General features: G+C 49.6%; 2 protein-coding genes across 6 annotated transcripts in view; one reads left to right on the forward strand and one right to left on the reverse strand.

Annotated features, from left to right (window-relative positions):
• Window positions 1–19,679, reverse strand: part of AGAP3 (ArfGAP with GTPase domain, ankyrin repeat and PH domain 3) — an 84,490-nt gene extending 64,811 nt beyond the window's left edge. For 2 of the 3 annotated variants that reach the window (XM_037835807.1, XM_037835806.1), the window contains exon 1: window positions 19,064–19,679. In XM_037835807.1, coding sequence (XP_037691735.1) covers window positions 19,064–19,391 — 328 coding nt within the window. In that variant the 5' untranslated portion in view covers window positions 19,392–19,679. The remainder of the gene's footprint in view (window positions 1–19,063) is intronic. The other variant, XM_037835809.1, reaches the window with a different exon arrangement.
• A 2,378-nt stretch (window positions 19,680–22,057) lies between these two features.
• Window positions 22,058–24,579, forward strand: TMUB1 (transmembrane and ubiquitin like domain containing 1). Of its 3 annotated transcripts, none has more exons than XM_037835821.1 (3): window positions 22,058–22,176; window positions 23,046–23,464; window positions 23,773–24,579. In XM_037835821.1, the coding sequence occupies exons 1-3, from the start codon at window positions 22,063–22,065 to the stop codon at window positions 24,122–24,124; spliced, it is 885 nt and encodes a 294-aa protein (XP_037691749.1). In that variant the 5' UTR covers window positions 22,058–22,062; the 3' UTR covers window positions 24,125–24,579. The 3 variants fall into 3 exon arrangements, with proteins under 3 accessions (XP_037691749.1, XP_037691746.1, XP_037691748.1); XM_037835818.1 differs by having other exon boundaries at window positions 22,115–22,329; XM_037835820.1 differs by having other exon boundaries at window positions 22,115–22,300; window positions 23,044–23,464.
• Window positions 24,580–24,840: the final 261 nt, after the last annotated feature.

A 24,840-nucleotide genomic window follows, 5' to 3' on the forward strand; every position in this document is an offset into this window, starting at 1 on the left:
ATTACACTGGGAGCCCCAATTGCTTAACAGGATAGCAGGAATTCCCTAAATGGGGAAGTTTAATATTTCTACATTTTCCCCCAGTCCCTCAAGGGGACTTTGCAAATACTTTTTTTTATTTTCTGCCCCAAATATTCTGAGATGTACTGGGTTATTACATTAGCCTGTACAGAATAACAAGATCTCATTCCCTATTCTAGGCTCCATGTAACTATGTTGTTTAAATAAACTGACCAGACAGGTTAAACTAAATAGTATGCTACAGAAAATACAAATTTTGTATCAAGTAAACCTCTCTTACTTTGGTCTCACACAGAAGTTGGAGTTTTAAAATACAGTCAATACCATCCTTTACCCTGTATTCTAATAATGAAATGAAAAGTCCATTTCATTCATATTTCTAATTATGGTCTGATCTCTTTTTCAGCTTCTTTAACAGTTGCTACATGGAGTAATGCAGACTTTTAGAGCTTCAGAACTCTAACTCTGAGTCTTAGGTGTCACACAGATACCCAAATTTCCAGGGAACTACCAGGTTATACACAAAGAGCTCAGCATCTCAGAATTTAGAAATAACAGTTAAAACTCAGGAATAGATGTGACTGCTGTAAGACCTTACAATCTAGGAACCTTTACAATAAGACTTATTGAACATTCTGTACTCCTTAATCACTGATTACCCAATATCTGCCCACATTCTATCCCCTGATAACCTATGCTCTTGAATTCAATTCTCAGCATTTGCTCATTATAGTTAGTTTATATTAGTGAGGCCTTACAATATTTGTCCCTTCATTTTTGGCTTATTTCACTCAACATAATGTCCTCAAGATTCATTCACCCAGTTGCATGCCTCACAACTCCACCCTTTCTTGCAGCTGTTCAATATTCTGTTGCATGTTTGCACCACAGTTCGCCATTCTGTTCATCCATAGATGTACCTTTAGGCCACCTACATCTATTGCAAATTGTGAATAATGCCGCCATAAACATCAGTGTGCAAATGTCTATTTTTGTCCCTGCTTTCAGTTCTTCCAAGTGTACACACCACATAATGGGGTTGCAGGATCATTCTCTTGGGTTTTAAAATTTTTTTTTAACAATTTCTTCATATGTTAAATGTTATTTGACATATATACATCATAAGCAAATTCTCGTACTCTTATCTTTTGCCATACAAAAATATAATTAAATCTGTTAAGTTTGTAATTGATTATAGCATTTAAACAACAACAAAATCCAAGAAACAAGAGTGATACTCTAAAACAAACAAAACAAAACAGATGGGGTGGGGAAAAGCTCTTCTTGGTAAAATACCAGCTAATATTTGCAGAAGGAACTCAGAAATAGAAAATAACCATTTGGCAACCCCAAAAGAACTGATTTAGGCAAGGCACATCAATGGACCCTAAAACCACTGGATGAAAGGTTGCTGGGGAACAATTTATTTCCAAGATGCCAAAGTACTGCTCCACAGATTACTTACTAATTACAAAGGGGGAAGGAAATGAACCTTACAATGAGAGACCCGCTAGTTATCATCACCTTAACAGCATAACAACAGGACCTGATGTGATGCAATATTAAGTATTTCTGTCAAAAGGGTTTAACATGAATCTGATTAAGCCTCTAGGCTGAAATTCAGTTATTGGAAACACAATGGATGGAGGAACAAGTTAAATAACAGCAAGCAGGAACCATCACACAAATCCAGAACATGGACATTCAACAAGAAAACTGGCCTAGACTCTTCAAAAAGTCTGTGTTATGGAAAATAAAAAGTAATGCATTGAAGGAGAGGCTAAACCTGCTTATAACTGTGCCTAAGAGTCTCCCCGAGTACCTCTTTGTTGCTCAGATGTGGCCCTCTCTCTCTAGATAAGCCAATTTGGTGGATGAACTCACTGCCCTCCCCACTATGTGGGACCTGACTCCCAGGGGAGTGAATCTCCCTGGCAACGCGGGATATGACTCCTGGGGATGAACCTGGACCCGACATCATGGGATTGAGAACACCTTCTTGACCAAAAGGGGGATGCAAAATGAAACAAAATAAAGTTTCAGTGGCTGAGAGATTCCCAATGGAGTCGAGAGGTCACTCTGGTGGGCATTCTTACACAATATACAGATTACACTTTTTAGGTTTTAATGCATTGGAATAGCTACAAGTAAATACCTGAAACTATCAAACTCCAACCCAGTAGCCTTGACTCTTGAAGATGATTGTATAACAATGTAGCATACAAGGGGTGACAGTGTGATTGTGAAAGCCTTGTGGATCACACCCCCCTTATCCAGTGTATGGATGGATGATAGAAAAATGGGGACAGAAAACTAAATGAAAAATGGGGCGCGGGGTTTGGATGTTCTTTTTTACTTTTTTTTATTATTATTATTCTTATTTTCACTTTTTCTGGTACAAGGAAAATGTTCAAAAAATAAATTGGGGTGATGAATGCACAACTATATGATGGTACTGTGAACAACTGATTGTACACTTTGGATGATTGTATGGTATGTGAATGTATCTCAATAAAATTGAATTAAAAAAAGGTATTGCATTGGATCCTGGCTTATATACAATGGCGGGGGTGGGTTATATAAGACATTTTGGAGTAATTGGAGAATTTGATTATGGACGAACTATTAAATTGTTATGGCATTATTATTAATGTTCTTAGGTGTAATATTGGTATTATGGCTATGTAAAAGAATGCATCTATTCCTAGGAAATGCTTACAGAAGTGCTTAGGGTAGAACGTCACGTCTATGATTACCAACTGCTACTTCTATAAAAAAAGTGTGTGTGTGTGAGACAGAGAGGGAGGGAGGGAGGGAGACAGCAAGCAAATGGGGTAAAACGATAACGATTGACTCTTTCAATATTGTACTTTTTCAAAGTAAAACATTTTTCAAAATAAAAAGCTGGGGGGATTTGGCTGCAGCTATCAAAAAAAAACAACAACAACTGAACTGACTTCAAAAAAAAAGGATACTGATAAATATACACATTTATTTATTTTAAAGGTGGGATGGAAAATCTGTCTTTTCCTCTATAAAGTCTGTGTTTTCTATCTGGCTTAAGAGACTCTCTCTTATCTCAAGATTAGGCTACATTCTTCTAATTGTCTCCTGCATTTTAAAAAGTTTTATCCTTGTTTTTTAAGGTACAGTAAGGCATAATGGCTAGGAGCACAGGTTCTGAAGCAGACTTCTTGGGTTCAAGTCCTACCCTTGCCATTATTAACGAGCAACCATAGGCAAATCCTTTAACAGCTCCATGCCTCAGTGACCTCCTCTGCAAAATGGGGATAATAAAGCTCACCCTGTAGGAATGGTACAAGAGTTCCATGAATACAAGAACTATAAGGAAGCCCTGGGAGCACATAACAGGCATTAAGAGAAAGTTACTGTTTTTTTTATTATTATTTCTGAGATACCAGATCTGATTGAGCTACTCCTAGCAGAGAGCACTGCAAAGCCCCATCACCCACAGCAATTAGCTGTCAATCTTTTCATATTTGCATCACAAATACAACCTGCTACAGTATGGGGTGGCATATTTGAATAGGTGGAAAACACACTACTCCAGCAATTTTTATAATAAAATCACTACTCCAGTAAAATAATGTCTTGCAGTGCCTATTGGAGGAGCCCCACTTACACACCATGCACACACTCATCCTTCAACACTGGGTCGCTGTGTAAAAACCTAATTACTGCCCTCACCATGCTCTCTTGATATTCTTGTGAGACAAAATTCTTTGATTTTCGGTAAACAATGGTTTTCTTTGGTGCCCACTCAATGTCACACAGTCACCTAGTCTCTTGAAGAAACGTGAGTCAGCCCTCCACCACTTTCCCACGGCCCAGTGTGGGCACGGCGGCTTCGGGTAGCACTGGAACATCAAGTTTTGGTGGCACCCTAGGAAGGAAAGGTTTGTGGCACCTTGGTGTGCGGGCTCCTGTTTGGTTCATTTCAAACACCTTGACAGAATTTAGAAGGGCCCCACTTTTCTCCAACCTCACCCCTTATCCATGGCCCCCAAACACAGCAGCCCTCGTAGGTGTGCCCACTCGGCCCTCCGGGTCCCAAATCTCCCAACAGAGCTGGCCAAAGCCTCCTCCATCTGCACCCACCCATGGGCCACGCCATCACGGCCCTGCGGCCCCGTAATGAGGTTTGCACGGCCCCCTCTCCCACTGCCCAGGTCACTGGGCACCGAATTTATGACTGGGGGCTGGGGAAGTGCTCTCTCCCTCTCTTTCCACAAAGAGGCATGGGTGCCTCAGCCCCTCACCCTCAATGCTGGATGTTCTCCCACAGACTGAGGAAAATGATTCTTTTTGTGGGTGCCCCGAGACACTGCCCTCCTGCCCCTTGAACTCCCACTCTCCCACAAGACTGCTGGACCTTGGCTTCCCTGGGACAGAAGCCTTTTCCTCACCCCTCTCCCCCACAGGCCTAAGATGACTGGAGCACAACAAGGAAATCTAAAACTGTCTTTTTCTCATGTCTTAGGGGAAGGAAGATGCTCCCGCACTCCAGGGATTTGCCCCACAGCCACCCCTCAACCTCTCTGGGTGGGGGTGGTATTTAAACTGCCTGGGCGAGGGGCCGGGTCTCCATCCTAGCCCTCCCCTTCCGTGGTGTGACACCACTGGTTTCCCAAAAACTGGACTCAACTGACCCTCCCCTCCCAACCTGCGTAAGGCTCAGAGGGCACAGCCTGGCTCATCACCCCTCGCCCCACACAGGAAACAGAGGCACCCCAAGCCGCCCGGGCAGGTCCTCACAGCACCCCCCGGGGGAGAAGCAGGGGTTGCCGTGCCCCACAGCGAGGCTCTGGGTGGGTAACTGGCTTCTCACCTGTGTCCACCTCCCTCGGGGCCTGCAGGGAGGGAGGATGACTTCCCTACTTCCCAGAGAGGCTTTTCTCGCTATATAGGTAATTGAGTGACCCGATTTGGATTTAAGGCCTGAGCTGGGTTACCTGTCAAAGGCATGCACTGAAAAAAATAGGCTACTCCTATTTTAAATCATCTCCCGTGTCAGCTTTGACTCCTCAGGAAGGAATGTGGACTCCCAGAGGGAGGACACTGCCACCTTCTTCCGGGGTCACGGGGGCGCCGGACGCAGGCCGGGCACCCCCACAGCAGCGGCGGCCTGGGCCCCACCGGACAAGGCGCTCAAACACTCGGAAACTCGAATAGGAGGCCTCCCACTTCCAGGCCTGGCCCTGCCCCCCTCCCCCACATTCCCACCGGGAGGAAAAGAGGAAAAGAGGCTTTAGTTACAAGCGACAACAATGCCTCAGAAAGAGAACTTCTGGCCTCCACCATAAAAGGCCTCTTCCCCTTCCCTGTGGATGGGGCAGCACCGGGCAGACCCCTTCCCTGGGGGGCTTCCAAGCGCCTTCCTCAAGGGCCCCCACCCCATTTCTGCTGGCTCCCGGGGTGAGGGCAGCCCTGTGTCACAGGAGCGCCTCCTCAGAGCCGGCCTAGGGGGAGGACACGGGCAGTCCCCAGGTCAGGCTCCCAACTGCCCTCATGGAACCAGAATGAGCACTCGGGAGCCGGGCGGAGGTTCCAGAATGAGGCCACAGACCGCACTGGCCAGGTGACCCACGGCCGGGGGCTTTCTGGAGGACCTCCAGATCTAAAGCGCTCCCCTATCTAGCCTGGGTCACAGCCGGTTCGGGCGACTGCTTGCTTTTATAACTGAGAACACACCAGGGAGGCACGGCGGCAGCCCTTGGTCTAAAAGGCTCCACAGCCATTCGTCAAGCATTTACTGAGCCAGGCCAGTACCAGGCCAGGTTCCAGGAGTGGCCACGGCAGCCCCACATACACAGGGCTTGGCAGCAACAGACACTAGCACGTGACAATGCCGGGTCAGGGGGGAAGGCCCCGACTGCTCTGCAAGCCCAAGGGACAGATGGACCAGGGACGGCTTTCCAGAGGAGAAATGGCATAAGCCGAGACCCGAGGGCTGCTCAGTGAGGTGGGGTCTGGCCTGTGTGGGGCAGGAAACCAACACACCAGGCCAGCACTCCAGGGGCAGAGAGCCGTGCCCCCTGGCCAGCAGCGTGATCTGTTTCCTGGAGGATGCTGTGGATGGGCAGCCTTGGAAATGGAAAGGTGGGACATGAGAACAAGGGTGTCTGAATCCCAGCTCGACCCCTTCCTGGCTTACTGAGTGGGCCTGAACAGTCAGCCCCTGACACTCATGTCCTCACATGTAAAATATGCAGGGTTGCTCTGAGGCTCACAAAGGGCAGGGCATGGAGTAGATGCAATAAATGGGGCCTCTTTCTAAGCTTCCCCACAGGAAACCAAGGCCAGGAGGGTCAACCTGCCTGAGACTCCACAGCTAGTAGGGGAGACCAGAACAGGAAGCAATGAGAGAATGTATGTTACTGGGACAGCATCTCTGTCCAACACAGTGATGAAGTTGGGGAGAATGAGATCTTTACGAGATAATAACTTTATCAGCATAAAAAGCTGATACCCAGCATCCCAGCTAGCTCACTAATTGTTTTGTTCACACATGTCCCATCTACCAACAGGCCCGTGGGCAGGACACACTTCGAGCTGGAATGGAGGAGGCCTCAAGTTGTCCCATCCAAGATAAAGGCAGAGGCTGCCCCTACGGAGCCCTACTTGGCTCCCTGGGTAAAGAATCTGGGTTCTTCCCTGATATTAACGAGAGAGGGTTAGGAAGAAGGATCTAGCATTACGGCTCACCGGCCAGGTGCTGCCGTACTACTAAAAGTTGCTTCCTGGGCATGGTCCATAATCATTTCATCTCCAAGCAGCCGTGGAAAAGGTCTTCCTATTTTGCAGACAGGAAGTGGGCTGAGAGAGCAAGAGCACAAACCCAGGTCTACTGGCTAAGAGGGTCTTTCTCCTCTAAGATTAAATATTGTGAAGTCTGCAGGTGGCATCCTGGCACATTGCCACGGATCACGGGTGGGACGGAGAGGGCTAGCAGGATTGCCCTGCTCACCTCTCCTCTCTGTGAGCTGGGACGAGGTCACCGTAATACAAAAAGAACTAGGGGCCCCAGTTCTGGCCCTGGCTCTACTGCTAAACAGGGACCTTGAATCTGGTCCCTTCCACCCTCTCTGAGTCTGCAAAATGAGGTCCGAGCTTGCCCAGCCAAGAAGCCAACCCACAGGCCTCTCCCTTCTCCGACTCTCTGCATTACTGCCTGGGCCGCATAATCAGCTCCCTATTAGATACTGCCCTATTCTCTAACCGTCTGTACGACACAAGTCAGCAGTTTATGTTACCAGCATATAAAGCAGACAGAAAGCTTCCCAGCTAGCTCACTAGATGTTTTGTTCACACATGTCCTGTCTACCAACAGGTCCATGGATGGGACCCACTTCCACTTCTGGGCACCTTCAGGAGGCTTGGCGCGTTTTGGGGTGCACAGCACTGGACACACATGGGCTGATCCCAGAGCCTTTGGGCCCTGGGAATTGGGGGAATGTTCAAGTTGTTTCACTGCCTGCCTCTTCTCCCCTCACCCTGATTTAGGATTCGTTTCCAGGATGGTGAAGGGAAGGGGAGATACACAGAGCTCCGCAGCAACAAGGAATGAAACTGCCAAATTAAAATGGCTCAAGCCACACCGAGGCCCTTGGCCAAACCCTTCTAGGGAAGATGCTAATGAGTGCCTAAGAAAGTGACTAATAAAGCCCAGCGGCACAATTCCTCCCAGACAGCTCACTCTGATTCATGTTCCTGCTAGAGGGGGCCCTGGGCTCACTCGACAATTTCCCCCTTCAGAAGAACTAAGAAAATCAGTGGTTCCCAAACCTGGAGCATAAGAGACCCCTGAACACAAACAAATTTTGTGAACAACTCCTCACAGCAGTAGTTGTATTTTCAGGTTTTAAGAAAATACTCAGTGAGAAAAAGCTACTGTGGATTCAGAAACACTTTTATATGGATTTGTTTGCTATTCATCACAACGGTCTTAGTAGGTGCTTCTATGTGAATGTCTGTTGAATGACTGAATGACAATGGCAGTACTTAGGTGAAAGGCATATTATACATAAAATTGAAATAAAATGCTTTAAAAATGGTGAAAGATTGATAGGAATCAAGGTGGATACACTTCTCTATTCAATTTTGACAACAAACAGGTATTCTTGAGTTCTCTTACAGGCTATAAATGAAAGTTGCTGTTCCAATACCACCGTCATTAGCCATGGGTGGCTACTGTGCCTTTGTAATGTGGCTGGTGTGAATCGAGAGCTGCTGCAGGTGCAAAATACATTGCCGAGTTCAGAAACAGTATGAAAAAATATCTCATTAATAACTTTTTTTATTGATTACAGGTTGAAGTGATAATATTTTGGATATACTGGGTTAAATAAAACATTTTAAATTAATTTCACCCATTTCATTTTACCTTTCTTACTATGGCTACAAGAAAATTTAAATTTATACATATGACTCACATTACATATATAATGGACAGTGCTGTATTTGAGGAAAAAACACTCATCAAAAGGCAAAACAATGGAAAGTAGACTGGAGGTTACTAGGCACTGGGGAGTGGAAAGGAGGAATTATTGCTTCATGGGTACCAAGTTTTCTTTGGGGTGATGAAAAAATTTGGGTAATGGATGGTGGTGATGGCTGCCCAACTTTGTAAAAGTAATCAATCTTGCTGAATTGCACACTTAAAAATGATTAAAAATAGCAAATATTTTACATTATATATATGTTGCCACAATTTAAAAATGGCAAAATAATAATAATAATAATAATAATAATAATAATAACCAATGCTGTTAGGTACATAATGTGCAGACCCCTTGCAATGTGTGGTTCCCAGGGCCTGCTCTGCCCTTCAGCTGGAACTTCAGACAAATAACAACTTGGCACCCGTGCTGCCAGCCTGGCCGGGTTACACCAACTTAGCCCAAACTCTGCTGCTCCATGTTCTCACACTCAGGTTCAGGAAACACTACTGGAGGCCCTACCCCATGTCTGCACCGTGTCAGGCACATACATTTACATAATGTCACTTAGCCCTCACAACAACCATCTAGTTTAGGAATAATGAAACAAGAGCCACCCACATGCTGACCACTTACCATGGGCTGGTGCTGTTCCAAAAGCTTTGCATACATTAACTTTTTGATTCTCAAATCTACCCTGAATGGGTGCTTATTATCCTCATTTTACCAATGAGGAAGCCAAAACAGAGAGGTTAAGTAGCCCACCCAAGGTCACACAGCAAGTAAGTGGTAGATGTGGGATTCAAATCTAGGCAACCTGGCCCCAGATCCTGGGTTCTTAACCAGTATTCTGTACTGCCTCTGACAGAGGCCACTATAAACAGGCCCCCAAACGCAAAAGGCACACTAGTCTAGGGCCATGTAGCGTGGGGACTGGGGACGGTCAGCCTTACTCCCTCGGTGGCCCACAGGGCAGCTCTGTCAGCTCAGCTCAGGGCACAGCACAGGCCAATGTAAGGACTGAGAGACCAAGACTGGGAAATTTTTTTTAACTCAGTAAGAAAAAGAGTCATAAACCAAGAGGAAGTGAACAAAGCTAGGTACAGAATTTTTAAAAATACAAATGACCAAAAAATTTTTTTTCTTAAATGTTGATTCTCACTAGTAATCAAATAAATACAAAAAGTAAAACAGCAATGAAAATCATTTAATTGTGTTTTTTACCTAATGGACGGGCAAAGGGGGGCCAGGGAGGTGAGGCAGGGAATGGGGTCTCCCTGTGACTGGAATGGGAAAAGCCTTGCTGGAGGGCAAGTTGCCAGTGTGCGGCAAAAATCTTGAAAATGTGCATACCCAGTCGTCTTACAATTTTCTTCTGGGAATCTGTCCAAAGGAAATAATCAGATAAGTGTACAAAGATGTATGTTCAAGGATCTGTACAATGAACAGTGTGCCCTTAAATAGAATACTACTCAGTCTTTTAAAATAATGACTCATATCTAATACGTGCTGACTATGTGCCAGGCACTGTTCCAAGCATGTTACATGTACAATGTCATTTAATCTTCGGCACGAACCTACAGTTAGGTTTTGTTATTGCCCCTCCATTTCAGATGGAGAAACTGAGACACAGAAAGTCTCACGTCTCCCTATAGAGTCTCCTCCAATTATCAGCTCCTTGAGGGCTTCGAGGTAGCGCATCTCAAAGCGCTGCATGAAAGAAGGCAGGCTCAGAACTTTCTGGCACAGAATGGAGCTTAGAGACTCCAGTTCATTTCCTTACTTGACACATAGGACTCAAGGCCAGAGTGCCGAGACTGAGTTGGTTTCAAATATCCGTGCACAGGGTCACAGCTAGTTGCACAGACACTGGCCCAGAGCAGTGGGGTGACGTGCCCAAGCTCCCATAGCCAGTTGATGGCAGAGTAAGAATAGAACTGAGGCACCCTGATTCCCAGCCCAGGGAATGAATGAACACAGAAGTCTCCTTTTGTGAATCTGTTCTCTGGCTCTCCTTCTCCCAGTGGAGGGTTTTCCACAAAAATCACACTTTTGCTGTGGAATACCAATAATATCAAATCAATCAAAAGAGTAGTTAATGTATAGACATACAGGATAGAAAAAAGACTGGGAGGATACACACCAGACTGTCAGCAGTGGATATCTCTAGGGGGAAGGGAAGGTGAGGGTACAGATATTTTTCTTTCTACTTCCTTCTACATTTGAATTAGTTATAACAAGCTTGTACTGGTTTTGTCACTTACATACATATTTTAATTTTTAAAATTTTTAATACTTTTAAGTATTTTGTAAGTATCTATATCCATGCTGCTCATGAAAGGGAGACACACTTCAGAGAGCCACCGTTCAGGTAGGGATTCAAGACTTCCAGAAGAAAATTATAGCAGGGAAGAGGAGTTCTAATTCACTGTAAAGTCATATTCTAAAAGTTAAACTCGAGGTCAAAAAAGCATCTTCCCTGTGAGTAAAGCTGAAAGAGGTGGGACAGGAGAATGTATGACACCAGAGGTAAAGATAGATGATAAAGACTGGGACTGTATAACGTGGCAAAAACTGGAGTGGCCAATGACTATTACTAAATATACAAATATAAAAATGTTTTTGCATGTGGAAAAGCAAATGAATGTCAACCATGTAGAAATTTGAAAAAGGGATGGTATTCAGGAAAAAACATAATCAAAGCAAACTGGAGTCTATGGTCGACACTAACATTGTAATATACCTCCATTATATGTAACAAAGGCAATACGCCAATGCTAAATGTATATGAGAAGGGGATATAGGGGAGTAATATGGGATTCTTGGTAGTGGTGTTATTTGCTGTCCTTAGTAGTATATTGTATTGTATGACATGTTATTTTTCTTTTTATCATTTTTTCTTATTGCTAAAAAAAACAAAACAAAACAATTTTTCTTGTAGTAATCAGTATGTTCAAATGCTGATTGTGGTGATAAATGTACAACTTTATGATGATACCATGAACAACTGATTGTACACTGTGGATAAATGTATGGTATGTGAATATAACTCTATAAAATTTTAGGAAAAAATATATATAGGAGTAAAAGTGTTGGAGAAAACATGGTGAGAGGGATGATGCCTCACTAATATGGACTAACTACAATGTGTAAACTCAGAATTGAATCTTAGAACATAGCCTAACGTGGACACAATAATTGTAATAGTCCCTAGATTGTAAGCTCTTACAGCAGTTAACTCTATCCCTGAATTGTAAGGCCTATCTCTAAACTTTAAGATGCTGATCCCCTAGCGTATGTTGTCACAGACGTTGGGACTGGCGGTTTGATGTGCTGAGCCCTCAAGCATGGGACTTGCCCTTATGAAGCTCATTACCACAAAGGAAAGTCTAAAGTTGTATGTAATGGTGCCTGAGAGTCTCCCCTTGAGTGCCTCTTTGTTGCTCAGATGTGGCCCTCTCTCTCTCTAACTGAGCCATCTCGACAGGTAGACTCGCTGCTCTCCCCCCTACGTGGGACCCGACTCCCAGGGTTGTGGATCTCTCTGGCAACGCAGAGTATGACTCCCGGGGATGAGTGTGGACCCGGCATCGTGGGACTGAGAGTATCTTCTTGACCAAAAGGGGGATGCAAAATGAGACGAAATAGTTTCAGTGGCTGAGAGATTCCAAATGGAGTCGAGAGGTCACTCTGGTGGACATTCTTATGCACTATATAGATAACACCTCTTAGGCTTTAATGTATTGGAATAGCTAGAAGTAAATACCTGAAACTACCAAACTCCAACCCAGCAGTCTGGACTCCTGAAGACAATTATATAATAATGTAGATTACAAGGGGTAACAGTGTGATTGTGAAGACCTTGTGGATCACACCCCCTTTATCTAGTATATGGATGAGTGGAGGAATGGGGATAAAAACTAAAGGACAAATGGGGTGGGATGGGGGGATAATTTGGGTGTTTTTTTTCACTTTTATTTTTTATTCTTGTTCTGGTTCTTTCTGATCTAAGGAAAATGTTCAGAGATAGACTGTGGTGATGAACGCATAACTATGTTATCATACTGTGCACAGTGGATTGTATATCATGGATGATTGTATGGTGTGTGAATGTATTTCAATAAAACTGAATTTAATAAAAAAAAAAAAAAAAAAGCATCTTCCCTTACAAGTAAATTATAGGGACTGACTGGGTTTGCTGTCTTATTCAGTCCATGTGAGCAAGACGGAAAACACCAGACCTGGATTTGCAAAAGCAGGTAAAAAATCTTCAGTTCTGTGTGGCCCTGGGGAAATTACTTTATCTCCTGGCAAGTCGTAGGGCTCTCTGATTTGCAAAATAGAGATATTTGCACACCTGAAAAAAAGAGCCTACGGGAAAATAAACTGTGAGCTGTGTGAAGTGTTGCAAAGGCCTTCTTATAATCTCCAGCAGACAGCCCGGCTGATGGGAGAATGTGAATCGGTGGAATACTGTACAGGCCTATCTCTGCATCCTCAAAGCAGGTTGTCTAGGTCACCTCCCTTTCTCCCTTTCCCACCTCCATAATCCAAACACTCAGCTCAATGCTCCAAAATTACCTGCTCCTTCCCTCTTGGCCCATATGGTAGAAGTCAGCTAGTGATCAAGTGAAAAGCAATCCGATTAAACTAATTTCGAGTTACCTAAATATTAAACAGAGAATGAGGCAAGCCAAAGGCTCATGGGTGGATGTTCAAGCAATGCTGAGTAGGGCCACAGATCTTTGGGGGTGTTATCTGTCTCTCCCAAGCCTCAACTCCCCTAAGGTATTCCTGCTTTTCAAAAAGGGCCTCTTTTCTCCCTCCACTTCTGAAGTCAAAGATTTGCTGACAGCTGGTAGAGAGGGCTTATAAGTGCAAATGAGCGGTGGACACTAAGCACTCATAAACCTGCCTTCTCTCCATCTCGATTCAGCCATCAGTGTTCCCCCTCTGTGCTCTTCCAAAGGTCTCCCTGCTGGCTTCTGCTTCCCTCCGTCCAACCCGTAATGGGCAGAGATTAAGCACCATCTCAAATTGGTTTCCGGAACAACGTGAGGCATGAATGAACAAATGTATCTGAATGTTGTTAAGAGGGGAAATTTTAAGTTGTATATGTTACTAGAATAAAAGTTAAAAAAAAAAATTGAGGACTATACAACACAAACAGTAAAACTTATCGTAAACTATGGACAATAGTTTATAATTAGTACAATTATAAAAATGTTCTTTCATGAACTGTAACAAATGTACCACACTAATGCAAGGTGTTAATAATAGGGTGGAAAAATACACATCCTAATGTAAACTATGGGCTACAGTTAACAGTACAATTATAATATTCTTTCATCAGCTGTAACAAAGGCACCATACTCATGCAAAGTGTTGGGGGGGGGGGATATGAGAGCGCTGTATTTTCTACATGATATTTCTGTAAACCTTACTTCTCTAAAAAAAATTTAAATAGGGTGGCATATGGGATCTCTGTATTTTATATAATTTATGCACGATATTTCTGTAAACCTACCACTTCTCTAATAAAGTAAATAAACAAATATAGAATAAAGCATAAAAAAACTCTTAACCCAGGATCATGCCTGCCTCTTCTGCCTGTCATCCATGGACTCAACACCCCAGTCATACAGACCAGTTTTCTATTCCTTGAATACCACTACATACTTTCACACCTTCTACTGTCTTTGCAAATCTGTTCCCTCTTCATTGAAAGCTTTCTCCAACCCCCATGCCTGGCACACACATTTGATTAAAGCAATAAATGGTACAGAAAAATAAGTGGTATGTGCTAAGCAGGTATTACTTCAGAGCAAGGTCTGTTTTCTTCATGTGGTATCTTCCGCGTGGCAGCGAACTGGTACTCAGCAAACTTGGAACAGACTGAATTAGGGGATGGGAGCGCCGGAAAAGCCTTCCTTCTTCTTGAGACAGCTGAAGCCGTTCAGTCTGAGATCATATCGGGGTGTCTGTCTTTCCATCCCTCTTGTGTGACCTTGAGGAAAGGGGTCTTGAGGAGACTTACCAAATCTCTAACCTTTGCCCTGGTTTTCTTAAAATCCTACCACTCCCAGATCCACCCTCTGGTACCTCCTCCTGGCTGATCTCTCTCCCCACCAGTGCCGTGCCTGGGGGTGGGGGTTGCTGAGCCCACACTTTCTGGGTCCAGAGTCACAGGGCAGCTCCTCTTCCTTCCACTCCCTTTTGTTCTTCCTTCCTGCCTGATATCGTGCTAGATGCAACTGGGCCACACGGTAGGAACTAAATAAATGTATCTGGACCAAATGCAGCTGGCCCTGGCTGGATATGCACCCACTTGGATATCCTCCTTTTCAGAACTTCTAGAACCCTGGTGTGCAATGTCCTCAAAAAACCCCTCCTCCACCCCAGGCACTCATTCCCTACCAGAATCACCTGGGAAAGTTACAAATGCAGATCCCTGGGCTCCCAACCCAGCCCTACTGGATCAGATTCCTTGGCGGGAACCTCGGGAATACATATTTTAGTAAATCCTCCCAGCAGCTGCAAGTGTGATAAACAGCCAGGTTGGGACTTCCCCACCCAAGGAACAGTTAGAAGCACAAGTGAGTTCAGGAGAAAGCTTCCCTGTCTCTAAAATGGATACAATTAATTTCATCCTTTCTCCAACACAGGGCTGGTCAGGATCAAATCACATGACAACAACGAAACAGTGAATATGCTCCAAAACCCCAGGCGGGCCTGCAACTGAGGAGGCTGTGCAGGCTGTGGGTCTCTCCAAGCTCCTGCCCCAGCATGCCTGGCCCACAGCTGTGTGGCTCCCCCTTCTCCTTCTGGCCTAGATTTGATCCAAACAGGAAAAATAAATAAATAAATAAACAAAAAAACACACACACATACACACACACACACATCTCTTTAGAATGGTTCCAAGCCCAGAGCCCACAGTAGGCATGGAAAACTGTTAACTGAATGAGTAAGTAAATGAGTGAGCCTGGTGTAAGTGAAAGAACAATTCCAGCTGAGGCAGACTGGAACACTCAAAATGAACTTTGCTGTTTAAAAAAAAAAAAAACAAAACAAAACAGGGAAAAACAAAGGATAAACAAAAAAGTCATCAAGCTGACAAAGCCTGGGGGTTCCTGCTCTCACAACAGCAACCGCATGGCACACACACATGGAGTCCCAGTCCCCTCCATGCCCCTGGCCCCTGGCAGGAGGTGAGGAGGGGGACTCCCAGACCCTCCCTGCAGGCATGTGAAACCCACTGCTGCTTGCCCAGCTCCCCACCTGCTCCAGGAAGCAGACTTCCCCAGGTGGTCATTGAATGTGGACAAGCAGGCCTGTTCAGGCCACCTGTGGGGATGCTGGAGGGCTGCTTCTCCCAAGCGCTTCTTGAAGCTCTCGGCTTGCTTGGTCCACTGTCCTGTGTTCCCCGTGCCTGTGAGCTGTCCTGCCATCTGGACTGCGTCCCTGGTTTCTCTGCCTCCCTCTTTCTAGGACAGGGCCAAGAGACCAAAGCAAATCAGGGGAGCTTTTTTTGCCTGAAGAGTGCCAAGCTAGGAGCCATGAGTCAGGGCGCCTGCCTGAGACCCTGTACTGTCCCTGGCTGAATCAGATCGGATCACACCCTTCTCTCTGCCTCAGTTTCCCCACCAGTCACTGAGGGTAGCTCTGAAGACCCCTTCAAGTTTAGAGGTTCTGCACGTAGTGAGCCTTCTATTCCTCAGTCTTCAGCTTCTTCCATTCCCTGAAGACCAAGGAGGTGGACAGATTTTCCCTTTCCTTGGCCTTTTGTGGGAAAGGAACTTTTCAAAATGGTTTGCTTCCCCTTGACTCCTGCCTTGAAACACAGGAAAGCCTAATGTTTCTCTGCTTCCTCCTATTCTGGACACAGGGTCAGAGATGACTAGGAAGAGCAGAGAGAGGGCCGTGGGGCAATTTGCCCATCATGCATCTTCAGTCCCAAGTGGATCCTCCAACTATATCTCCCAGGTCTCCTTCAGGGCTGGGACAAACCATTCCCAAAATATTAACCAGAGTGAGGAGAAGGCTTTATTTTACACTCTGAATATGCCATCCCCTTCCACTACGAAGCTCATATGCTAGTAAACAGATACTCCAGCATCTAAGGCAACATAAGTGTTTACGTAACAGCCCTGACCCAGGTCCACTCAGCCTGGGCGGGTGGGGGTAGGGGTGGCTTGGCCCAGGCTCTAAGTAAGCAAAGGAAACGCCCTGGAGAAGCTATTCCTCTTGCCCCCTGGGAAAAGAAGGTGGGAATGCTGCTCTGCAGGACAGAAGCAATATGCTTTGGCAGATGGAGAGAGACTCTACTGCAGGAAGGATATAGGACAGAAATTGGAAAAGGAGGTTTTTTTAAGGCCTGCCTACAGCAGAAGAGCTGGGGTGACAGAAGTAGGAAAGCAGTGGTGAGGCGGGTAATAAAGATGGGTTCCAGGAGAGAGGCTGGAAAAAAAACAAGAGGAGGAAAGGGAGAGGTTGGGAGACCTTGCCAAGAAAGAGCAGGGAACCAAGGATCATGAGGGGGAAATGGCAAGAGAGCCGAGAAAGGATGTGTGAGCAGCAGCTGGGTCTGGTGACAATGAAACATCGGGTCCCAGGATTTTGCGATGGTGATAGCAAGCTTCCAAGCTAAGCAGATGGAATCATGGGGTATTTCCAAACCGCAATGGGGAAGTTGGCCTTGGGGGAGGGCTTTAAGAGGGAAATTCTGCCTGTTATATTGAACTCAAGATGGCAGTGAAAAAACAAGTGCATCCTATGAACCATGGCCCTCACTTCACAGCAGAAGATACCCAATCAGAGACCTAAACTGGAGCTGGGTCACTGTTAAAGGAAGCTGGAGTTAGATCCAGAACTGGGCTGATTTCCAGCCCTCCCGCACTCCTGGGAAAGGCTCTGTAGCACAGGCTTTTTCCTTACCCCTTCTGTGGCTGTCCCATGAACAGTGTCTTCACTATGCAAAAGGTGCTGGGAGGGGTTATCTTGGATTTGATCTGAAACTTCTCTTACTTCCTCAGAAGTATCCTACCGCTTCAGGGAAAAGCATCTCTCCCCATCCCCACTCCCTTCAGATCTAGAAAGAAAACTTGCTTCTCTCCTCCTCTTTGCCCCTCCACCCCCTCACACAAATGCTATCTCCAGGTCCCCAGCCACAACGGTGATTCAGGCCACTGACTCAGATCCATGCTAATGAGTTTTTCTGTCACCTAATTAGTTCACGGTGAACTCAGCCTTAAGATGAAAAAGACCAGAAGGTTGGGAAAAGGACATCAGGAAATTAGACTGGAAGTCTTACAACAAAAGGGCAGTATCCCAGCTCTAAACAGAGTTTTCTACTCTCAAAAGACCAACTGCCCCTTCCTCAGGTATGGGGGCCCCTGAAAGCAGAAAGGTGGCATTCAGGTGGAGCACCCAGAGCCTTACACAGCCAGTGAGGAGTGGAGTGGGTCACCAATTGTAAGGCCCAACTACTGGACAGGGCCCTGCCCACAACTCCATGTCATCAGCAAAAGACCTTGCACCCTGGCATTTCCTCTCAGGCCAAAACCCACCACCTGCTGGTGGGCGTCCCCCTTCAAATAGGGAGCGGGAAGAGGAGCAGATGGCGCAGGGCGAGGCCCATCTGCCCGCCTCCAGCTCGAAGGTCATCACGCCACAGGGGATGCCTGCGGGTGCAGCCGGCCCCCCACCACAGCAGGAGTCCTGGAACATCGGCCAGCAGCTCGCACCCGCTTCTCCTGCCTCTCAGCCGCCGCAAGCTCAGGATCCAAGAGCCCAAATAGTGACCTGTGAGTTTAGATTCCCGACACCGGGCGCCGCGTCCCCGGAGGTCGGTCAGCTCCCAGCAGCCTCCCGCCCCACCTTCCCAGCGGCTCTCGGGAGATCAGCGGCGGGTTCCGGGAGCCCGCCACACACTCGCCAAGGCGCCCACGGATCCGCCGGCGTCGCCCACGCGGCCGCGGCGCCAAAGCCACCAGCCAGACGGTGCCCGCAGTCCGCTCCGCCGCGGCGGCGTGGGGGTGTGTGAGCCAGAGAGGGCGAGACGCAGCGAGCGCCACCCTCCGGGGCCCGCAGGAGCTGAGCCCGGGAAAGCTGCCATCCACTAACGGGAGACTGTCGTTCCCCGCCTGCCGCGGGGCAGGGACCGAGCAGCTGCTTAGATGCCTCTCCCGCGGCGGCCCTACCTCCTGGCCTACCATGGCCCCTCCGCCGCGCCCACCCTCCCAAGCCATGCTTGACCACATCTGGCTCCTTCCCCTGGAACCTCTGCGGTTCCGAGCGCACCCGTCCCCGGGGTGACGCCACCCTAGCGCCACGATAGTACAGAAACCGTGTACTCTGACAACGGACCGGCCCTCAGCCCCATAGTGTCCCTTCATGAGATATGGCGAAAGCTAGACGCCGGCTCTGTAGCGCCACCGATCAGCAAACCGCGTGGTCCGAACCTTAGGCGCGCCAAGGACCCCCGACAGGGTACGCCGTGACTACACCGGCCCCGCAGTGCCCCCGGCCGGCGCCGGAAAGGCCAACGTGCCCCAGCTCCCGCAGCCCCGGGCTCCGCTCACCCTCGATGGAGATGACGTGCTCCCGGATCTGATTCTGCAGCGCCAAGTCCTCGATGCGCTCGATCAGGTCGTAGATGGCGTAGATATTGGGATGCACCGACTCGAAGCGCTGGATCTCGGCCCGGATGGCCGCTGAGTTGGAGAGCGCGAACTGCTGGGGGGGCCCGCCAGCCAGCTGCTGCGAGGGGCCGCCGCCGCCCCCGGCCCCGGGCCCCGCGCCGCCGAACTGCCCGCCGCCCCCCGCGCCGCCGCCGCCGCCGCCGCCCCCCGGAGCCGCCAGGCTCTGCTGCTGCTGCGGGCTCTGTCCCCCGGCCGCCTGGAAGTTCATGGCTCCGGAGCCGCGGAGCCCAAGTCGGGCCCAACTGGGGCCCGGGGCGGAGCGGCGGCGGCGGGCTCGCGGGACTGGCGGGGCCGGGACTACCGAGCCGGCGGCGCGGGGCTAGTGCATGGGGCCGGGAGCCGGAGGCCAGGCCGGGGCCGAGGCCGAGGCCAGGAGCCGCCGCCGCTCACGCTGTGGCCGCCGCTGCCCGGCGCAGCCAGGCGCAGCGATCCCGCAGCCTCCAACCAGCCTCCAGCGGCAACAACAACGGGACCGGGAGCGCGCGGCCCAGGCCCTCCCCCCGCGTCATGCGCACGCACCGCCGCCCCCGCCTGCTCCTGCACACGCAGCCCAAGCCCCCCTCCCCACCGCCCCCGCCCCTCCTGCACGCACGACCCCAGCACCCCCGCCCCTCGCTCAGCTCTCTGCCGCCTCCACCCCCGAGCTGAGCGCTCCAGCCTCAGCGTCCCCAGCCCCTCCCACCCCAGCCTCGGCCCTTCCGCCTCCTCGCCAGCCTTCACCCACACCCGCCTCAAGGGCCACCCGCTCTGAGGGGACAGCTGCTCTGGGCTCCACCCAGGCCGGGTTGTCGGTTTCGCCTCCCTGAGCTGGTCCGGGCGGGATGTCGGTCTCTGTGCCTGAACAGTCCCCGAACCGGAGGGTGCTGATTAACGCGACTGATTGACCAAGGAGGGCCGCCGGCCCAGGCCCCGCTGCTGCTTACTTACATCTTCCTGCCTTCTGTTCAGCCCGGGCGCCCGTGTCCCTGGGCCCGGAGACCACCTCGCCCCCGGGGCTCTCTCCCTGGCTCTATGCCCCGTGTCTCCACTGCCCGCTGCAGTACAGAGGCTAGGAATCTGGGTTACCAACTTACACTTGTGGGGCCCTTGAAATGACACTTTGAACAACAATGTCCCCACTCTTATGTTCTTATGAACTGCCTCTCCTGAAAGACCCCCATGCCTGCCGAATGGGGATGGACCACGGAATGCAGCAGGAAGGAATCAATATTATACCTTCTTCCCCCACCCACCCCATTGAAGAGACTCATCACAGCCCATTATAGCTCTCTTAATTCTTTCCTGGTGTCCACTCTTTCTGGGGCCCTTCAATTTTCCAGTTCCTTTGCATTCCCATTGCCACAGCTGTCTGCAGTTCTGCCAGTTACTTTTCCCCATAACCTTTCCTAAAACCCACAAGAGGTGGTATGTGGAGAGCAGTGGCCCCAGTCAATAGGCCCACCAGGACTACATCCAGATGTCCTCCAACACAGTTGATGCATGTCATCCTTTTTCCACACACTTCCATATTTCAGGATCAAGCTGGACCTTTCCTCAGCATCCAGTTGCCCACCATTCAGCAACCTACACAACTCTGCCCCTCTGGGCCTCCTTTACGAAATACAGTGATTGACAGAACACCCAACTGATGTTCTGTCATTCTAAAAGCAACATCTAACATCTCTTTTAGATGGTTAATGAGAATTAACAGCAAGAATTTGCACTAGGGACCCCCCAAAAGAGATGCTGAGGGTAATTAAAGAGGCAAAGAAAGGGTCTGGTTTACCATTGAATTCCCAGCATCTTGCACAGTGCCTGTCATATAGTATGCATTTAATAAATGATGGTAGAATCAATGAATGAAGGGGAAGGAAGCAACTAGAGACAAATCAGTTCTGCAAGTTATAAATCTAAACTGACATTCCCAAAGCAATATTTGGGGTACCTGTTCCCTCAAGTAGGTACGTGTTATAGGAACACTAGGGTGGCTTACTTTTAATCAAAACTGGAATGTAAGTCCATGATATGAGTTCTCCTGCTAGAGAAGCTCCCAGAGGAAGGAGGAGAAACCCACAAGATTAGTTGGCCCAGGCCAGGCTGGGGCTCAATATTCTCCTCACAGTAACACTCTGTGGACCCAAGTTGCCAGCCCAGGCTCGGGTGGAGGAGGGTATTGATACCAGGTGATACTACTGTGTGCCAGATATCTTACATAATTTTCACACTATGTAGAAAACAAAAAACAAAAAAAACTCATTTCTTCCTTAGAACTGCCTTATGAGGTATGTTTTAGGAAGAAACTTAGGCACAAAGAGATTACATAACCCACCCAAGGTCACATCATTGATAAGCACAGGATTTCTCTCTGGTTCCAAAATCCATTCTCCCTGGTTCCAGAATCCATTCTTCTCCCATTGTCTTGCAGGGGCAAGGTGGACGAGGAAACCAGGGAGAGGAGGTCAACCCTGGGGACAGTTATCTTTAGCCAGCCTTGTGGGGCTGCCCATGGATACTAAACTCTAAGCTGAAGAGACAGTTTGGAGGCCAAGGTGTCTTCTGGCGTCCACCCTGACATAGGAGTAGGCCGGCGTTGGGGCCACCTGAGTTCTAGGCCCCAACCTCTTCAGAGTCTTCATTGCATCTCAAACAAGGGCGCTCCGACATGCTCCAGCTGACGCCGGTTTCTGGAGTGCTCTGGAGTGACAGATGCTCTGGCTGCCATCAGGACAGAGCGCTGGTCCCGTCGCAGCCCAAACCTCGTGGGTCTAACTAGCGAAATCCCCAGCGAAATCCCCAAATCCCCTGCCCCTGAGACTGTGAACGGATAACCGAGTCCCGCACGTGGATCCGCAAGGCGGAGGGCGGAGACTGCGCACGGCCGCCAGACTACAATTCCCACAATGCTTTGGGCCACGGCGGCGGGGAAGGAAAGGGTGTCTTCAGGTATCTGCGACCTCGGCGCCTCCCGCCCGGAAGTGCCTGAGGGTCCGATATGGAGCTGGCGGAGCGGGGCGGTGAGTACTCCCGCCTTGACCGCGCCTACCCGGCCGCCCGAGTCTCAGCTTGTCCCCGCTCCGCCCGGAATCCCCCGTGCCTTCCCGCGGCTCGGGGGGGGTCGGGGGACCGGGAAAATGGGAGGGATAATGGAGGAGTTGGGGGTAGGCAGGGTAAGTGTCCGATTCCTGGGCGGGATCTGGGGTCTGGCAGCGGGATGGGTTAGGAGAGGCGCTGCAGAGTCGGGCCGCGGCGGTGTGGGGTTTGAGTGGACAAGGAGGTGGCTGAGTTGGATGGGGGTGGACCACTCAAGGAAGCTCCAGATTGCCGAAGGGCGGAGTTTGGCGTTTGGTGTGGGTGAAGCCTTAGGAAGCCTCTCCTGTTGGGCTGGGTTTTGTTTAAATGACAACGAGGGGAACACATAGGCGCCTTTTTTTTTCCTTTTTGGACAAACTTTAGCGACCAAAGGAGTAGATAAGCTTTGGGGGCCGGGGAGGAGAGCTAGAGGAAGGAGTAGATACATTTTGATATGAAGTAGACAGAGGAGAAGAAAAGCTTTGGGGTAAAGTTTGGTGGGTTTGAATTTAGGGGAGAGTTTGCTTAGAATGTCAAGGGATGGAGTTTCTGTGAGTTAGGGAGCTGGTTTATGACCTAGAACTCAGGTTACTGAAAGTTAGGATTTGGGATTTGGTGATGGGAACACATGGAGACAAGTTTGGGACGGCTGAGAGTCAGAGCAATCTGTGCCCTGGGGTGGGGCTTGGTTGAGTAAAGAGGGCAGTGGTGTTAGGGCTATGGGAGAATTGTGGGGTAGGGCCAGGAGGCTGTTGCTTTCAGAGGGCACTTGGCCAGACAGACAGCCCCTCATGGATTGTTTGTGCCCCTTCAGCTCGGTAGCGCAGCGGGCAAGGCAGGTGCCATGGCCCTGATCGAAGGGGTGGGTGATGAGGTGACCATCCTTTTCGCGGTGCTTGCCTGCCTTCTGGTGCTGGCCCTCGCTTGGGTCTCAACACACACCGCCGAGGGGGCTGACCCACTGCCCCAGACATCAGGGACCCCGACTCCAGCACAGCACAGCAACACCATGGCAGCCACCGACAGCATCAGAGGGGAGGCCCCAGGAGCCGAGGCCCCCAACCTGAGACACCGAGGTCAAGCTGCCCAGCCAGATCCTAGTATGGGGCCCCCAGCAACACCACCGCCACCGGACTCACCACAGGAGCCCCTAGTGCTCCGGCTGAAATTCCTCAACGATTCAGAGCAGGTGGCCAGGGCCTGGCCCCATGACACCATTGGCTCCTTGAAAAGGTAAGCTGGGCTGGAGTGGGATGAGGACAGGAATAAAATGCTAAAGAATGGGGTGGGAGCCATCACAGACCAGGAAGGGACATCAGAGGCTCAGACTCCCTCCTCATTTGATAGATGAGAAAAGTAAAGTCTCCAAATCATACATGGATCTAGTAGTTGTTCCCCTGAAGCAGACTGCCCCTTCCGAGACCAAGCCCTGAATAGTGGGGTGGAAGGCAAAGATGAGGGGCTAATGGGAGTGTTGTTCTGGGGCAAGGGACTAGGATTGCCTGAGGCCTGCTCTCTTACCCAGGTCCCTCTCTCCTCAGGACCCAGTTTCCAGGCCGGGAACAGCAGGTGCGACTCATCTACCAAGGGCAACTTCTAGGAGACGATACCCAGACCCTGGGCAGCCTTCACCTCCCTCCCAACTGTGTGCTCCACTGCCACGTGTCCACACGGATCAGTCCCCCACACCCCCCCTGCCCTCCGGGGTCAGAGCCAGGCCCCTCCGGGCTGGAAATTGGCAGCCTGCTGCTGCCCCTGCTGCTTCTGATGCTGCTGCTGCTCTGGTACTGCCAGATCCAGTACCGGCCCTTCTTTCCCCTGACCGCCACTCTGGGCCTGGCCGGCTTCACCCTGCTCCTCAGTCTCCTGGCCTTTGCCATGTACCACCCGTAGTGCCTCCACGGGCTCTCGGCAGTGTTGCTGGCCCTTCCGGACCTTGTTCCCCGCGACACAGTGGGAGCTGCTGTCTGCCCAGGCCCGCTTCTCCAGCCTGTCTCTTTCCTCTGCCCTGGAGCCCAGCCCTGCGCCGCCGAGGACTCCAGGGGCCGGCGGAGGCCACTCCCTGTGACCTCCATGGCTCTGGGCCATCTCCTGAGCCTGCTGGCCCTCAGCCTTCGCTGACAGTTGGCTCCTCAGGGTCAGGCAGCTGCTGTCACTGCCTTGGCCCTGGGCAGAGCCAGGCAACCCCCCTGGGCCCCTCTGGCCGACGGCCTAGCCACCTGTAGTCCCCGTAACTCATTGGGCTGATTTCGGACCCAAGGACTAAGTTGGGGGCTATGGAAGGGTAGCTGGAATGGAAGGAGAGGGTTTGTCTGAAACATGCAGATTAAAAAACTGTGAAGTTTTCACCCTTGGCTTTGTGTCTGAATGTGTGGGGTCCATGAGGTTGGGGATGGGGGACATGGAGCCCTTGCCCATTGGGTGAAAAGGGAGTCCAGGACCTGACTGGGCCTTTGGGCCCTGTCCAACCTTTTCCAGGCCGACAGCTGACACCTTCTCCCCTTTTCCCTTCAGCTTCGCGCTTTGCTTTTTGGCTCCGCCCCTTCTGCTCTGGCTCCGCCCACGCCCTCCCCCTCCCCTCCGCCCTGGCAGCGCGTACGCAGCTTCCG

Source organism: Choloepus didactylus, chromosome 5 (genome assembly GCF_015220235.1).
Source record: "Choloepus didactylus isolate mChoDid1 chromosome 5, mChoDid1.pri, whole genome shotgun sequence".
NCBI classification, from domain to species: Eukaryota; Metazoa; Chordata; class Mammalia; order Pilosa; family Megalonychidae; genus Choloepus; species Choloepus didactylus.

Bases quoted from the DNA above. Each gene is read 5' to 3' on its own strand.
- TMUB1 (XM_037835821.1), top strand. From the start codon at position 22,063: ATGCTTTGGGCCACGGCGGCGGGGAAGGAAAGGGTGTCTTCAGGTATC. The intron at 22,177-23,045 runs GTGAGTACTCCC...GTGCCCCTTCAG, and splicing joins GGAGCTGGCGGAGCGGGGCG to CTCGGTAGCGCAGCGGGCAA. The intron at 23,465-23,772 runs GTAAGCTGGGCT...CTCTCTCCTCAG, and splicing joins ACCATTGGCTCCTTGAAAAG to GACCCAGTTTCCAGGCCGGG.